Source organism: Sebastes umbrosus, chromosome 11 (genome assembly GCF_015220745.1).
Source record: "Sebastes umbrosus isolate fSebUmb1 chromosome 11, fSebUmb1.pri, whole genome shotgun sequence".
Taxonomy (NCBI): Eukaryota; Metazoa; Chordata; class Actinopteri; order Perciformes; family Sebastidae; genus Sebastes; species Sebastes umbrosus.
Window position 1 is genome coordinate 21,353,578 of NC_051279.1, and position 16,994 is coordinate 21,370,571.

General features: G+C 39.1%; 1 protein-coding gene across 3 annotated transcripts in view; it reads left to right on the forward strand.

Moving 5' to 3' along the window:
* The window catches only part of col14a1a (collagen, type XIV, alpha 1a), a 150,482-nt gene that overhangs the window by 82,450 nt on the left and 51,038 nt on the right, over positions 1 to 16,994 (forward strand). For all 3 annotated transcript variants that reach the window (XM_037785871.1, XM_037785872.1, XM_037785873.1), the window contains exons 26-32: positions 2,314 to 2,453; positions 5,539 to 5,662; positions 12,354 to 12,497; positions 12,907 to 13,071; positions 13,216 to 13,254; positions 13,482 to 13,620; positions 16,135 to 16,277. In XM_037785871.1, coding sequence (XP_037641799.1) covers positions 2,314 to 2,453; positions 5,539 to 5,662; positions 12,354 to 12,497; positions 12,907 to 13,071; positions 13,216 to 13,254; positions 13,482 to 13,620; positions 16,135 to 16,277 — 894 coding nt within the window. The remainder of the gene's footprint in view (positions 1 to 2,313; positions 2,454 to 5,538; positions 5,663 to 12,353; positions 12,498 to 12,906; positions 13,072 to 13,215; positions 13,255 to 13,481; positions 13,621 to 16,134; positions 16,278 to 16,994) is intronic.

Genomic DNA, 16,994 nt, shown 5'->3' on the forward strand with positions numbered 1-16,994 from the left:
AAGTCAACAAGGGCCAGGGTACAGAGAGAACAAGAGAAAGGAAGGAGCAGAGAGGCAATGGCCAAGTTAATGGCCCCCAAAAAAAGTGTGAAGAAGCGCCAGGTGTGACAGGAGAAGCTGTGGCAAAGGTGAGGAGCTAGGATTTAGAGATAAGGGTGGATGTTGGTGGTTCTGGAGTGGATGCGGATTAGGGGCCCAATTTAAAACATGTTGTCCCCCTGTCCATAATTCCTAATGGCTGGCCTGACCTTTACTCAGGACAGAACCACATAAACAGGGGAAAGAGAAAGCAAAGTTGGTGGATGAGAGAAAGACAGTAAGAACAACAAGAGGAAGAGAATGAAACAAAGTGTTGAGCAGGAGGAGAAAAAAAGGCAGAGAGAGGGCTGCAGACAGAAAGCAGAGGCGAGTCCTGAGGAGACACAGCGGTAGCAACAGACAGAAAGAAGTGAGAAAAAGACATGCTGTTTAAAAGCAGAAATTGAGAGAAAATGATGGCGAGACTGCAGACGGGGAGTTTCAGTTATATCACAGCTTTTATCAGAATCAGCCACATAAAACTGTGTAATGAAAACTTTCTCCAGCTGACCTTTAACTTGACATTTCTGACGAGCATTAGGGTTCCACTTATGAAATCCTTTAAAAATATCCGATAATAGCATTTGTTTCTAACGAAAAACAATAACACCAGTAGAGCAGACTTTTGTATGATTTCATTTTTTCTCCCCTTTGCTTTTATTTTGTTGCATTTTGAGTTACAACCATTTTTCCTCATAAACAGTGTTCATACAGCTTTACAGGTTTCCCCTGGCTTTTATGGAGTCTGACATGGACATGAACAGGGTTTGAAATTTAGTGAAGAACTGGAGTTTGTAAATGTCAAATGTAAAATATAAAGATGTAAATCAACTTTTATTGTCAAACAATTGTACACAGCACACAGTGAAATTTAGTCCCTGCATTTAACCCATCCTAGCATTTTAGAAGCAGTGTGCAGCTACTATACAGCACCCAGGGAGCAGTTTGGGGATTCTGTGCCTTGATCAAGGGCACCTTGGCAGTGCCCAGGAGGTGAACTGACACGTTGGCTTCGTCCGAAATTGCATACTATGCTGTACATACTCAATAGGTGTACTATCGTTCAACATACTTTTGTGTGAATAAACAGTAGTGTGTATCTTTTCGGACGCACTGATCAGTAATTTACGTCGTCACTTCCTGAGAGCCTCCTTGCCCGTTGTAGACGTGTAACCATGGTAACCCTTGCCAACCTCATGTGATCAATTTGACGGTTTGTGAGAATCAAGTCTGAATTAATTAAAAAATATATGTTATGGCTAGCAAAGTGAAATACTTATACTTATATACTTATACTTAAATATATATATTATTAATTAATAATAACAATAACAATAATAATAATAATAATAATTATTATTATTATTAATAATATAATTATTAATATATATACTTAAAATACTTATACTAAGTGTTATTGACGTTACAGAGCTGTCTGCCAACGTTTGTTATGAACGTTGTCACTACTGCATTGCATTGTGGGATATTTATGCCGCCGCAGTGTCCAGCGTTTTTATACTGTAATATTTCACCGGAAATATTATGCAATTTGCATACTATTAGTTTCATACTAAGGTTTCGGACATACTAAAATATCTCACAAACTGTTTTAGTATACTAAATAGCATGCTAGTATCGAATTTCGGACACAACCCTGGTGACTTGAACTGGTGACCCTTTGGTTCCAGGCCAAGTCTCCACGGACTAAGCTACTGCCGCCCCTGTTTTGAAGTTTGAAAACTTTTTAAAACCACAAAACAACTTTACAACAGTAAAGATGAGGCTACTGGGACTCATTTAGAAACCTGAGAAGAATAAAAGAAGAGTCACTGCTGGACCAGGAATGTGAATGAGCAGTTTACAGACAGAGAAAGAAATACACAAACACATAGAATAAAGCACATTTGTGGTGATCAGAAAAATGTTTGAAACTCTGAACTTTGAGAGCGTGCACTATACTTTCTTATAAACTCCACAGTGTGCAAATTAATCGGAGGACCCAGCCTTTGCATATTTACCCTTTTGCAGCGGATGTATATTTGCAGTAGTTTATACTATGCATATTTACTCAGAGTCTGAATACATCAGGCAGCCCGTTAGCATTCAAGTTATGCTTTGTCCTTCTCAGACCTTCATTCTTTATGAAATTACTTTTTAAAATGCAGAGACAAAATGATGTGCTGACTAAATCCATATATCTCTCTTGTCCATCTGTCTATCCGTCGGTCCGTCTAGTGTGTAAGGAGGCCAAGGCTGACTTGGCATTCCTGGTCGACGGTTCTTGGTCCATCGGAGACGACAACTTTATGAAGATCACACGTTTCCTCTACAGCACCATGGGATCACTGGATCTGATTGGACCAGATGGCACACAGGTCAGTCATGTGACCACACCAAAGTCATTTTTACCTCAGGGAGAATCGCAAAGGAAGAACTTAAGAGCAAAACTTGTACCCTACCTCCGTTTTCTGGGTCTAAATAATGTTGCAGTGAGCCTCCTCGGGGCGCTGGTATTCACATTTATGACCGCTGGTGGTTCTTGTGTCTAGTCTAAATGTCTGTGCCGAGTGAGAATGACTGTATTGCCAGTTTTATGCAGCACCATAAGTTACCCAACAGAAATACAAATGTGCCTAAGGCTTTTAATTTTTGTTCAGTCGCTTTGTAATTCATCTTCTTTGTTATAGCGTTTTCCTTCTGAAAAATGCACGCTCAGGGGAAATGTAATGTAAAACAGATGCTGGGGATCCAGCCAAAAGTTACCACACTTAAAACCATAAAAGATTATGCAATAAAGAAATAATATATCATTGTGTAATCTGTGGGTAAATAACCGATTCACAGAAGAGAGAATGTTGTGAAAAATATATATTTCTTCTTCATTTTCAAATATATTTTTGTGGGATAAAAAAGAAAAATAGCAACTGCATATTCTGCAGAGGTTTTCTAATGTTTCTAGACAAGATGTTTTGCAAGCACAGCACACTAACATATAATAAAATTCACATATATAACCCCCAACTCTTCTGCTTCAGCCAACTTCATTCTCTGTCCCCCATCTTTCATATACTGCAACCCATTTCACTTTCAACTACTCTGTAGACCAGAAAGGGAGAAAAAGCAGGTTTTAATATCCTTTCAAATCTATCTAAAACAGGCTTTCATTCAGTAGATAATGGAGACAGGATGCTGTACGTCCACAATGAAAGGATGGAGAGGGATTTAATGTGATGGATGACACTCTCAACATCTACAGCTTGCGTTCTGTAACCAGTGAGCTATTCCTCTCATCTTTTCTTTGTTGACAGAAATAGAAATTATGGATGCAACAGACATTTACCCAAATGGTGAATCTTGACCAACCTGAGTTCACTTCTTCGTCCTTTTGACCCATGGTGGCTTGGCTCATTTGTTGTTTGAGGAAGGCTGCTGCTGTTGGCATTCATTGATTCTGGACGGATGCTTTGGAGCAGAATTTCCCCCAATTTTCTTTGGCTGTCCCCTGACAAATCAACACGACCACAGTATCTATAGAAAAGTTTTGAAGAGTGGGGAGGAACTTTAAGTCCCTAGTGAGTCAATCTTTACTTTCTGGAAATACTTTCTTTTTAGTTGCTGAGCAGTGTTCGATTAACTCTGCTCATTTGCTGCCACTGTGTTTTGTGCCAGAGAACATTACACTTTTGGAGGGGAGTGGTGGTCGGGACAAGTTAAGTCTAGATGCATTAAAAGCTGGAATAAAATTCAAACGATTCAAGCATCGACTAATTACTATCAATTTCAATTCTTAGTATAAAATCCACCATGAGCAATACTTTGAATCACATCCCTACAGTGAGTATTACCATCGCCACTGCCTCCAAGTGTTCCTCATCTACCAGGTTCATCAGTAGTAATGTCAGGCTCTAACTTGGGGTAGTAATTCTCTATTGTCATTGTGAACTAAATTCTTTGTGTGCACCCCCCATGTCAGCAGAGCTCAGCTGGTTCATTTGTCACACTGTAGAGGTGCTTGCTTGCTAAACCTTTTTCTTTCATTTGTGTAATGTCTGCTATTACGCAGTTTGCTACCCTCGCTGTGCCCCATAACCCTCTGGCAGTAGGCTACCAAGAGCAAAATGCTGGCTGTAATGTGAGAGAGTTGGCTGTACAGTAAAGAGAGAGTTGGCTGGTAAATTTAGGCCGGCCAGAGCCAACAACAGCACCATTAGCAATCTGGAGGTAATGATAGTTGTTCTCCCCTCTTACAGTAAGCCAATAAGATTGATTATAGCTCAGATTTGGGACTTTGTGTGCTATATATATACTGTATATACTGTATTTAGTGTATTTACACTGCAGACTTGCATAAGATAAGGCTGTAGTATTGCAGTTCCACATCGTGGTCTTTAGCCACGTTTCCACCGCAGGAACTTTCCACCTGGAACTTTGAACCTTTTGAGGAACTCATTGCATTTCGACCGCAGGGACCAGGGTCTAAATTAAGTTCCGAGGACATTTTACAGGGCATTTTTATCCCCCCAAAAAAGGCCCAGGTTGGGGGGTAGTACTTTCTGAAAGTACAGGAACTTTTGGGTTGGAGTTTGCAGGGATGACTGTCGCAGATTGGTCCAACACGCACATAACACAGCTGCTTCAATGGCTTCTACTCGTGTATCGCTTCATTCTTAAACAAGGAAGTACTGTTATGATTTAGCACCATTTTAGGACAAGGCGAGAACATTTTCTTAGTTTGATAACATTGAAAGTAAAGTTTGGCTCTGCTGTCGGCCCTCCAACTCATTAAAAAGAAAGAAAGAGAGAGAGAGATTGCGAGGATGAGCGGTAACGTTAGAAGAGGGAGTAAAAAATAAAGTTATTTTCTGAATGTTTCACGGTGATTACGTTCTAAAGCACAAATAAATAACCATCAAACACTCAACAGATGATTTACTGTAGAGACAGGCGCTCTTAGTTTCATTTCCCTGCTCTGCATTTCATTCATTACATCCAACGTGCATCAATAAATAACGTTGCTGTGCAGCAGTAAATGTCGATGCAGTGAGATAAAACACAAGGTTTATTTTTTTTCAACGTGTTTTTTAGGGGATGGTGTTGTTGCTGTTGAGCATAAATGCAGAATTGTAGGTGATAATGAGGTAGGAAGAGGTTTTTGGTTCCAAAGCGCAGACACTTGGCTTCATAGCACTCCCATAATGCCACATGAGCTGCTTGGGGTAATACGCTTTCTTGATTTTCATTTTGGAGGAAGCAGAATCAAACCTGCACAAATGCACACATTTAAGTGGTATTGTTAGCAGATGATGACTGAATTTTCGTTTTTGTGAGCTATTCCTTTGAGGCAACTTTAAAACACCAGGGGTCCAGAAGATGGAGAGTTAAGTTGGTATAATATGATTTTCAGATGATTTAAACATATTTCACTTATCTTTCTGTGTGTCTGTCTCCGCCTCGCTGCAGGTGGCCATCGCTCAGTTCAGCGACGACGCTCGGACCGAATTCCAGCTGAGTTCCCATGGCAACAAGGAAGCACTGTTGGAAGCTATTCAGAGGATCAGATACAAGGGAGGAAACACCAAGACAGGTCAGAGCGGTGTCTTATTGGATTATTGTAATAACAGTTCATGCAATACAACAAGACAGGTAAATTCAGATGTCCGTTTAATACCTCGAAATTTACCTCAACCTATTCACAAAACAATCTCACAACAAGCTCCATTAGTAGCTGTTCTGGAGCTTTCAATTTTATCGCACAGTCTTCCTCAAAAGATAGATTTGCCCATTTGTTGTGTGGAGTAGGGTTAGGGGTTAGATGTAAATTTTTCAGAGCACTTAAAGGACTTCTTGTTCCAAGTTGGCTTGAGATTAATAGTTCATTCTTAACTTTGGAAGCAGCACTTGACAAAACAGTCTCACCACAAGCTCCATTAGTAGCTGGTGTGGAGCTTTTGCTCGTTTATCCAAGATTTCATGACAGCTGGACAAACTCCGTTTGTTGAGAAAGATCGTGTGATTCAGTCGAAACTCCTGAACAGCTACTGAAAGACTTTGTGGTGAGATTTTGTCAACTGCTATTTCCAAGGTCGAGAATGAACTTTAAACCTCAATTTACCAGAAACAATCTCGATAAGCAAACTTAAAAAAGCACGTTGTGAAATGTGGAATATATCGCTATGAAAATGCCTGTTTTTTTTTTACCAATTTCAGGAAACTATCAGATATTGCAGAGAGATAAGACTTTAATGTGGGATTAGGATGTATAACAAGCAGTTTGGGGTTGTGAGTCTGTTGTAAAGTCCGTGTGGAAGCGTCCAGCTGTGCTAGTACACACAAGGTGAATGTCAGTAACCTCTACCTGTAAGTGTTGATGTTGCTTTACAGGTAAGGCTGGTTGTTCAGAGGACCTTAACTTTCCTAAAGTCTCGGTCATGGCTCAGTGTCTGTTCACAGAGTAATTGTGTCCTTGAGCTTTGCTATCGGCTCCAGGGATGATCGCATCTCCCCACTTATCCCTTCCTCCCCCTTCTTACTCCTCTTTCTCTTCTTTCCTCCATCTCCTCTACTCTCTTGCCAACCTCCTACTGTCCTCCCCTCCCTTACATTATTGCCTCTTTGTTTTCCTTTTCCTCTCTTCCTCTCCTTTTTCATTGGTTTCCCTTTTTTCAGCTCAGCATTTTTTGTCCCCTATTTTTCATCTTCAGTTTTCTCTTGTGTCCTTTTTTTTTGTCTATTTCCCCCCCATACCTCTTAAACACCTACATCTATTGTACTGTCTTATAGTTTAACAGGTGGAAACAGGTGGTGTTTTAGCTGACGGGGCAGTATGTGTGTGTGTGTGTGTGCCTGTGGTCTACAGCAGAACAGAAAATAAACCATGAAATTTCATCTTCCCCACACAAAGAGAAAGAGGGGGCAGCCAGCTCTCACAAGGTTAGGCTAATGTTCCCAGACTCACAATGTCTCCCTCTTACCCTTTCTATTTGTCTCTCACCCACACAGGCACAAATATGTGCACAAACACAGCCTCAGCGTAGAATTAATCCTCTTTAATAGCTCACACATATTGTTCTTCAGGCTGCCCTTATTTCCACCAGAGACACCCACACAGCTTCTTGTTTATTTATTATTATAATAATATATATGTTATTTACTTATTTATAACAAACAGGCAGAAGTGGACAGTATTTCCTCTTCTGTTCTATTAATTTGTATTCATGCTTTAGTTGATATTTCACCTCTTTTGTGAATCTTGATGCTAAACTATACAAACACACACATACTGAGCTATTATACTCCGTACCTAAACCTCCTTACTTACATCTTACTCCTGTGGTCCATTTAGAGATGGATCAGTAGTTTCTCTGGCTTTCAGGACTGACGCTTATATTACACCCCCTAAAGATCGCACTCCAAACCCAAACTATTCCCTTTTTTTCATTCTTAAACCTCAACTCCTCCTCAGAGACCCCATCAGGGCCCCTCGCTGGGTCTAAATCCCCCAAAAGCCCTCAAATAAAAAAATGTAGCTTTCTGCCTCTTTAACCCTGAGCCTCTGGCAGATATGTCTGTGTGGATACAACTGCTAGCCAACAAGAAACCCCACAGCTTTAATGCCTTTTTTATGCTTTTAATGTAAGCTTACTTTATCCTCCGTCCTACAACCCTTGGGTCAAGCAAACACATTGAAAATGCATTTTGAAATGTACTTAAAACTATGGTTAGATCCACAATACAAGATACAAAGCTCTTGTCAGCTCCAGAGAGGATTTCCCCTCCATTTTTTATAAGATTAGACAGTCTTTTCTCTATATTCATTTTATAAACAGTATGTAAATGATGCTGCCTTCTTTAACACTTAAACAGTCTGTTTTTTTTCCCACCGTCAGTACAAGTGTGAGAGAAGAACATGTTGAGGATTCAGGGTGTTGAAGCTGATATTCTGAGTTTTGGCTTTTCTCTATGCATGTATTCATTAAGGTATTAGTGAGACTCTGACTCTGGCTTGGTGAATGATTGGTTTAATGTAACTGCAGCAGTAATAGTCTTTATGCCTGTATATATATACTGTAGTGTATATATATATATATATATTGTTGAGATTGATTTTCATGCTCTACATGAGTAATTGTGTTAATCCCCGACTCTGCTTGCCTCGCACAGTATGTTCAGATTGTGAATACATGTGTACTTGTGGGCAAACGTGAAGATTTCCTTGTGTGTGTGTGGAGATGACTGACATCCAGTATGTAAAGTAGTGTTACTTATAATCCTTAATCGTACAGTAATATATTCATTAGATTATTCAAGATGCGATTGGCCTTGTTCTGTGATGATTAGTAGCCGGTCTCACTTCTTCAGCTGTAGTAATGCAGTTGTGTGAGACCCTCACTCAATGTTCAAGGTTTATGAGTCTTTTATGAGTTCAGGAATGGATGTATGAATGGCCCATGAATGAGTTTCACTGACTATAAAAGCCATTCAAAATCCATTGTATATTTTCAATAATGGATTTGATTGTCCAGATTTATTTCTTAGGAACTTAGTGTAATTTTTCAAAGATTAGAGGATTTTATAGCTCTTGCTGTTCATAATAACCCATACATAATATCACAATCTCCTCCTAGTCATACCTCACCTGCAGCCACAAAAGAGCAGGGTAGAAAAGGTCTCTTATTTTATTATGTTGCACCAACGCTTTGGATGCTACAACAGGAGCCATGCTGGTAACACTTTATAATGACCATCATTCATAAATGGTATATTGATAGTTTATCAAAGTTTAGTTGAGTTATTTTACTGTTAACAAACAATGAAATGATAATTAGTGATGTCTATTAATTATTAGTAATGCTATTATTTGTTATTTTAACATTTGATATACTGTTATTAAGTATTTAGTTAATGATTACCAAATGATTTATAAACCTTTAAGAACTAATTTGTAAAACATCTATAAACATTATATAGATAGATATTTGTAACACTTTGTTAATGGTTTATAATTAGATTGTAAACCGTCTATAAACATTATTTGGATGGCTTTTATAAAGTTGCAAATGATGATTATAATATCTTGTTAAAGGGTTAATAAAAGCATCTATAAACATAATTGGTATAGATAGTTAATATTTTATCAGTGGTTAATAATTGGTTTCTGGTCCATCTATCTATTTTATGTTAATAGATGTTTTAAAAGCAATTTCTAAAAGGTTTACAAATTATTTGGCTATCACTTACAAATACTTAATACAGTATATAAAATATTATAATGTATGCAACAATAAACTGATAAATAGTTTACTATTGTAATCAGATTATAATTGTTATCAGCTGTGATACAATATATAATTTATAAACTAATTATTGCATATTACACAAATAAATGATAAAATAACATGAATTATAGCATTACTAGTAAAATGATATAGATTATTAGTATTTCATTGTTTGTTAACAGTAAAATAACTATTAACTAAAGTTTAACTAACTTTCAATTTACAATTTATCAAGATGCTTTCATACTTTTGTTTCCTCCTATTGTTTACCTGACAGCGAGAAAACTGGTAAACTGTAGCCAGACAGGAGGCCCAATCCAAACTGATATGGATTACTTCTCACACAAAAAGTGATGGATCACTGGTTGATGATGGGCTTTTGAGCCCAAGATCCACTGACATGTTCCTGTTTTTTTTCTTACCTGCCCTTCCCTTCGTCTGACCTCTTTCGTCTTTCGTCTCCCCCCACTCTCTCTCTCTCTGATCCCTCATACCTGCCCTCCCCTTTCGTCTCCCACCACCCACCCAGCCCCTCCTCGGTCTCATCCCCCGCCGGCGTCTCCTCTGCTCTGTCCCGTGTCTCACTTCATGCCTGGCTAGCTGCTGTAATTCCGGTCTCGCCCAGCGTGATCAGAGGACAGTGTAGAAACAGATGTATCTCTGGCAGATATGTGACAACACAACACTTTACGGGCCAAGCACTACATCATTTGTCACCACTGACAGCTCTGTGAAAAAAAACAGGAGGAGGAGGAGGTAGGGATGTGGTCTGAGGGGTTTGATTTGGTCAGAAATTGGGAGACAGAGACACCATACAACTTAAAGGGCCATTTAATGCTATTGTTTTTATTGCAAAGTTCCCTGATACTCAGCACCTCTCTTAATAACTCAGACACTCAAGAGAGGAGAGAGTGTTAAAGGACAGAGGGAGTTAAGAGGATTAATGGCAGTGATTGTCCTTTTAATTATGTAAAGGTCAGGTGGAGATGAGTAGATGATCTTTTTGAAGTATTAATGCAAATCATGATGGACAGTATGCAAAAACTGGCATTAAATAAAAATGACCTACCTGTGTGTGGTGATGATCGGGGGACTGTGCTAATCGGTTTGCGTGCACAAAGTGAGTATATTTGCACACACATTGTTGCCTATATTCAGTATGTGTGACGTCTTTAACAGCTTTGATCATTTAAAGCCATGAAGGACAACAGCATGTCGATTTCTCCTGTTATTATAAGTGACTATACCTTGTAATTTGTGGCTGAATAACAATAATGACCATCCTTCATCTGTTTAGAGTTCATGTTTCAACAGTAGTCAAGGTCACTTCACTTTGTCTTTTGTCTTTACGCCGTCTGAAGCAAAATAGATCAATAGAAGTATAATAAAAATACAGTCTAATTGAGCACAATACTTTTGACCTTTAACCTTGCTAATGACCTGACTTGTTTTGTATTTTACAGAACTTCACGTATTTTGTGTTGTTTTGAAACACAGTGATACATAAGGCTTCATTAAATCCGCTGATACCACGGCTGCTTTGTTGTGGGCGCCTTTTAAAGCTGTCTAGACAGATTTTTGTGACTGATTAAATCCATTAGCGGGTGGCATGCACACTGTCAAAGGTTCATCTAATTTTAACTTTTTGACAGACTGGATTTTGACATTTCCATCTTTGTCTCATCTCTTAGTGTTCAGGTCTCATTGAAATACATCGGACATTGTCAGCCTTCTGGCACATTTTAAATGCTAATGGAAACTCTGCCTGAATCTGGTTGCAGGAGCTTTTAGGTCACTTATTGTCATGTCATAATTATGGGCTTGAAATGTATTTTATTAATGTCGGTGGAAGAATAAAGAATACTTTTTATAATTAGCAAGTACATTAAAATTGTAGGAAAGGTCACAAGCATTCACACCCATACTCGAGGTGGAGGAGAGGATTTCTTTTAGACTGTTAATGAAGACATCCGTGCTTTCAATAAGTTTGGTTTGCCAAGCATTTATTCCTTTGTTCCAAAATGTTGTACCAATGAAGAAATGTAACTTCATATAATGGTGCTAAAAGTTGGATTAAAGAGGGTCTAAGCACCACATAAGGGACCATACTAGTGGTTTTGCATTTTTATTTTTTACTATGAATGTATGTGTTGTATTGCTGCTGTACTGTTTCATGTTTTTATTGTGTTATTCCTTCAAGGCAGCTATTTGTTAACATTAATTTCACTACAACATGAGAACAGTTTTGCAGAGACTTGAAAATGTTAGATAATCACAAAAAAATCACATGGCAGCATTTATTTTTCTCATAGTTGCTATAGTTTAGTCAAAGACACTTCATGGAATTGACCATTTGTAGCAAATGTTTATAGAGATTTGGCAGAAAAGGCTCTGCTGTTTGAGGGAGCTCTCAAACAATCTGAGCAGCAACGAGGATCCTGCTGAGAGAGCTAATCCTCCCTTAATAAACGTACATGAACATTAAATCTTAGATAAATCAACAATACGAAATATCACATAAAGAGGAGGTTGGTGGAGGGAGCTGTGTCAGCAAATGGTGCAGGCATGAACGTAATCAGCAGAGTAACAGTGAGAAGTTTCAGGGTTAAATGTCTGCTGTGCACAGACATGAATATGATTGGACGTTACCAGCCACACAGCTGTGAATGAGCCAATGATTGTGAAGTGTATTGGAAATGATGATGCCAATCAGATATTACAAGTGTAGCTTCAGTGCTTTGCTTGAACTAACACTATGCTTCATATGTATAATATAGATAAATATTGACAAAATAAGCAATGTGTACTGTGATTAATTATCTGATTTAACTTAATTTTACAGTTTTACACAAATTAACAGACTTGGAAAGTAGAAATAAACACAACATCTCCAAAAAACAGATGGCATAAATGTCAAATAGAAATACATATATGGGCTACAACATGCAGAAATACTGGTATGGTTGCCAAATAAAGAGGTTTCCTTTTGTCTTCCGTCAGGTCGGGCCATCAAACATGTGAAGGAGTCTATTTTCACCCCAGAGGCCGGAGCTAGACGGGGCGTTCCTAAAGTCCTGGTTGTTCTCACTGATGGACGTTCGCAAGATGATGTCAACAAAGTGTCCAAGGAGATGCAGATGGACGGTGGGTGTTATACAGACCAAACACAGAAATAAAATTGGTAGTTTGTTAAAGTTCTGAAAAAAATGATTGACACTTGATGTACAGTATGTGATTCATTGACGGGCAACGTGTTTCCATTCACATATTTTTATTCACATTTTGAAGTATCTCATTAAAAAAGCCGTATAGAAACGGCAAAATTCAATAAAACTTCCTCAATTGCGAAAAAAAAGTTCTTATGCTCGCTTGAGGTGGTTTTGCCTTTGGATGTTTTATGTACTGTATGTCACATTTTACTGTTATAGGCTATCAGACTCTTCAACCATCGGTTTGAAACCCATAAATCCAACAATGTGTTACATTACTCCACTTAATCCTTTCCACTGACTTTAAACTTGTAACGAGTTCTCTTGTTTGACTCCGTTCTCAGGCTATATCATCTTTGCCATTGGCTTTGCGGACGCGGACTATGGGGAGCTGGTGAATATTGCCAGCAAGCCCAGCGACAGACACGTGTTCTTCGTGGACGATTTGGACGCTGTGAAGAAAATAGAAGAACAGCTCATTACTTTTGTCTGCGAGGCTGCCACCGCCAGTGAGTAACACACATTGTGTTTAAAACACAAAGGATAAGAGAACCAGACGTGAAAAGTCAAGAAAGGACTCTAAAAAAGGCTGAAGAAAATAAGAGAATTAGAAAAATTAAAGATGAACTAACAGACTCTTTTCTGTGTTTCAGCTTGTCCGTCTGTTTTGATGAGTGGTAACACAATGGCAGGTAAGGAAAAATACATAATATACTGTACAACAACAGTCACACAGGTCCAACCAGTGCATCAAACCTTGATAAAAAAGACAATTATGATGATGGTAATAACATAATGAGGGTGCAGTGTGGTGGCGGTAATGATTGTAATTACAGTGATCACATTGAGGAGGAGGAGGAGGAGGAGGAGGATGCTGATCGTGATGAGGATGAAGGTAATGATGATTTGTCTGTTGCAGGTTTCCGTATGATGGAGAAGTTTGGCCTCGTAGAGAAGGAGTACAGCACCATACCTGGAGTTTCTCTGGAGCCGGGTTCATTCAACAGCTTCCCCTGTTACAGATTACACCGTGACGCCCTGGTGTCACAGCCCACCAAGTGAGTATGTCCACTGAAAACATGGTTTACAGTACATATTAAACAGACTTCTATTTAGAAAAGCACTCTTTAAATCGCGCTCTAGAAATTCTGTTTCAGTTTGCAAGCAAAAAAACTGTGCATCACAGCTGTCATCTAATAATGAGTTGGATTTGCACGGGTTACTGTGCTTCATTACACCTCCATTCTCTCGCCTCCTACTCTTCATAGTCACTTTGTGTTCTGTTATAAACGAACACACTATTTAGCTGTTCTCATTGATGTTTTTTTCTTTTTTTCTGTTATCCAAAAACCTGTTTACCAAGGCTAACGGTAATCCCGAAGCAGGCAAAGAAACCATTGATCAGGTCACTGTTTTACATTCACAGACTTGCCTTACATCGGAATACGAAATAAGTGACCGACAGAGTTGGAGGTGACGGTTTGTTCAGTGACAGGTTTATTTGTTCAAGCGTCATTGACATCAAGATCACTGTTGAAGAGACGCCTGTGAACACATAACAAATACAAGAGGTTATAAATAAGATGAATCAGTCTCACAAAAGAATCATCACAACACACGGACACATTAATATATAAATCACAAATATAATCAAAAGTTGTCACCATTTCTTTTTCCTTCTCTAAGACATACATCTTCTTTTATACAGTGCATGCTTAATCCAGGTGACAACTCTTTAACGTAAAATTTCTCCTGTGTTTCATAAGAGATATTTTGATCCTATACTCCGCTGTTTATCCATCTATGTTTGCTTGCTAAGCGACTCTCCCTTCTTCCTCCGGACATGGGGAGTGGTGACTGTCAGTGGGACACAAACACCAGAGGACTTTGAATTATTAGCCAGCAGTTCACACAGAGTCCTACAACTATTTAACAGTCCTGCCAATGCAAATCTCTCAACTTTCTGGCTAGTAGCAGATCACTTGGAAGCAAACATGAAAGAAAATGTGTCAAAGATCTTTCCTTTATCTTTGTTTTGGACTATCTTTTAGGACACAAGGGTTCAAGTCCCACTCATAACACCTGGGCTGTCTTATATCTGCTAGTACTTGCCCCCAATGCTAATAACCACAAATAGGGGTCTTGAAGATTGTAGAATTGGAGCTTGTCGCTGACGCTGTAGAAATAATATTAAAGAAAGACTATATATCCATATGTGGTTGCCAGACTCTAGATGGCACACGTTTATCTGGTGAATTAATGTAAATACACTGCGTGTTTCTATAAGATAGTTTGTTTTAAAACTTTTTTCAAAACATTTTTCTAAACTTAGAGTGCAGTTTAAATTGCAGAATTTCTGCCATAAAAAGAAGCAGATTATGAAAGTAATATTTTAAACATGCAGTTTCCACTAATCCCTGCAATTCCTACTGCCAATTAACACAAAAAGCAAACGCAAATTGGCAGTTTCATTCTCTTTTAGGGCCTCAAAGCTCAACTATATGATGTTTTTTTCTTTTTAAATAATCACAACCTGTACAAACTGTATCTCCGGTGTCACGTATAAAAATTGTCATAGCATTTCACCAGCTACTGCGAGGCTCCACAGTATATCTAAAAAGCAAAACACATACTGCAGATAGGTACACTAATTAACATTTACTGCACATTTAATGCCCTGTAGTTTCTCATGGAACAGCCTCTGTGTGTGTCCCGACCAGAGCAACAGAGAAACCGCCGCAAATATATACTCAGGCTACGATTGATGGTCTGCTTCCCACATATGGAAATACACTGTAGATCCTACTGTATATCTCTTTGAATTATTTTTACTTTTCATTGCTCACACAGTTACACACTTATAGGAGCTATTATAGCGTCTGTTTTGATTAGACCATGCCCAATCGGTAAGTATCAATAAAAGATTAAAGGTCATGTTTTCAGGTTTCATTAGGATTTCATCTTGTGCATTTCAAATGGGTTTCAAATTGCAGATATAGACCATGACCACAAGTAATTTCGAGGATTCCCAGCTGGAAACAAATGAACTGAAAATGTCTCTTCGCTTGCAGGTGCAGGTTAGAGGTGTTAACATTTACCTAGTATAAAACTCATGCATACGAACACTTATAGGTAGGGTTCAATGGCTTCAAATGTGGTCCCGTAATATCTTTCTTTCTCTAAAGTTGTCATATTGGAGTTTTTTTTCCCTTAGTTTGTACCGTAGAGCAGCTTTAACTACAGCCTCCTGCTCTGTGATTGTTCAGTTTGTGAAAAGTGACAATGACATGCCCTCTGAAAAGTCGAAGCTGAGATAATTTTAACCTGAAGTGCTCGAAGGCAGCTGCACAAAAAAGGCTCGGCTCTGAGATCAAAAAGAAGCTGGCACTCGAAGACAGTCTAAGGCAGCTGAAAGCACTCTAAAAGCATTCACAAGAGCTGAAAAGAGACAATGGCACTTTGAAAAAGACACCTAGTGGATACTTGCCTTGGGGGCACAACTATGCTCACTATCTACCTGTGTCTGTGTGTGTGCGTGTGTGTGTTTGCCTGTTCTTTCATGTGTGTACCAGGTACCTCCACCCTGAAGGTTTACCGTCGGACTACACCATTTCTATGATGCTCCGCCTACTTCCTGAGACACCGCAGGAGCCCTTTGCATTGTGGGAAATCCTCAACAACGACAACGAGCCATTGGTGGGACTAATCCTGGACAGTAAGTTTGAATCACTTGTGTTGTTGCTTATCATTTCTTTGTCTCACCTGCATCATAACACATCGCAGTTTGACAAACTCAAACAGGAGACGTGTGCTGAAGCTCCTGCAGTCCCACTGACTCCAAATAATCTGCAAGAGTGCATAATGCAGCAGATTTTTCAAAGTGCTGCTGGAGAGAAAACACTACTTTTTGAATCCAATATAATGTACCTTCAAATGTGCAACGTTTTCATCTAACCTTTGTATCCTCAATCATTGTTGAGAGATGACAGAGCATTTCTGTTTGCGGAAGGCTTCCTTTATTTACCCTGACTTGAATGGGATTACTCTGGGAAAGCACCACAACCTCTGTCTTAGAGGTGCTGATCCTTGTGTGCTTTTGAGTTTCTAAGTAGAGATCACAATTTCATATAAAGCCAGTAGTTTTTGAGGCCAAAGCTGATGGGATGATGGTGTCATAAGATTGACCATGGGGCAGTGGCTCTGTTTGTATCCGACTGTGATAAGCGATGTTACAGAAACACTGCACACTGTGTGAACACACCCCAGGCGTCAACCTTTAGAGGGGTTTCGGACACTGACTTGGAGGAGACCCAGGGCAGACCTCTGACCTGCTGGGGAGATTATATTACCAGCTGGATTGGAGGATTTTGGGAACCCCAGGAGTAGCTGGAGGAAGTTGCAGAGGAAAAGTCATTTTGTTTGGTTCTGCTTT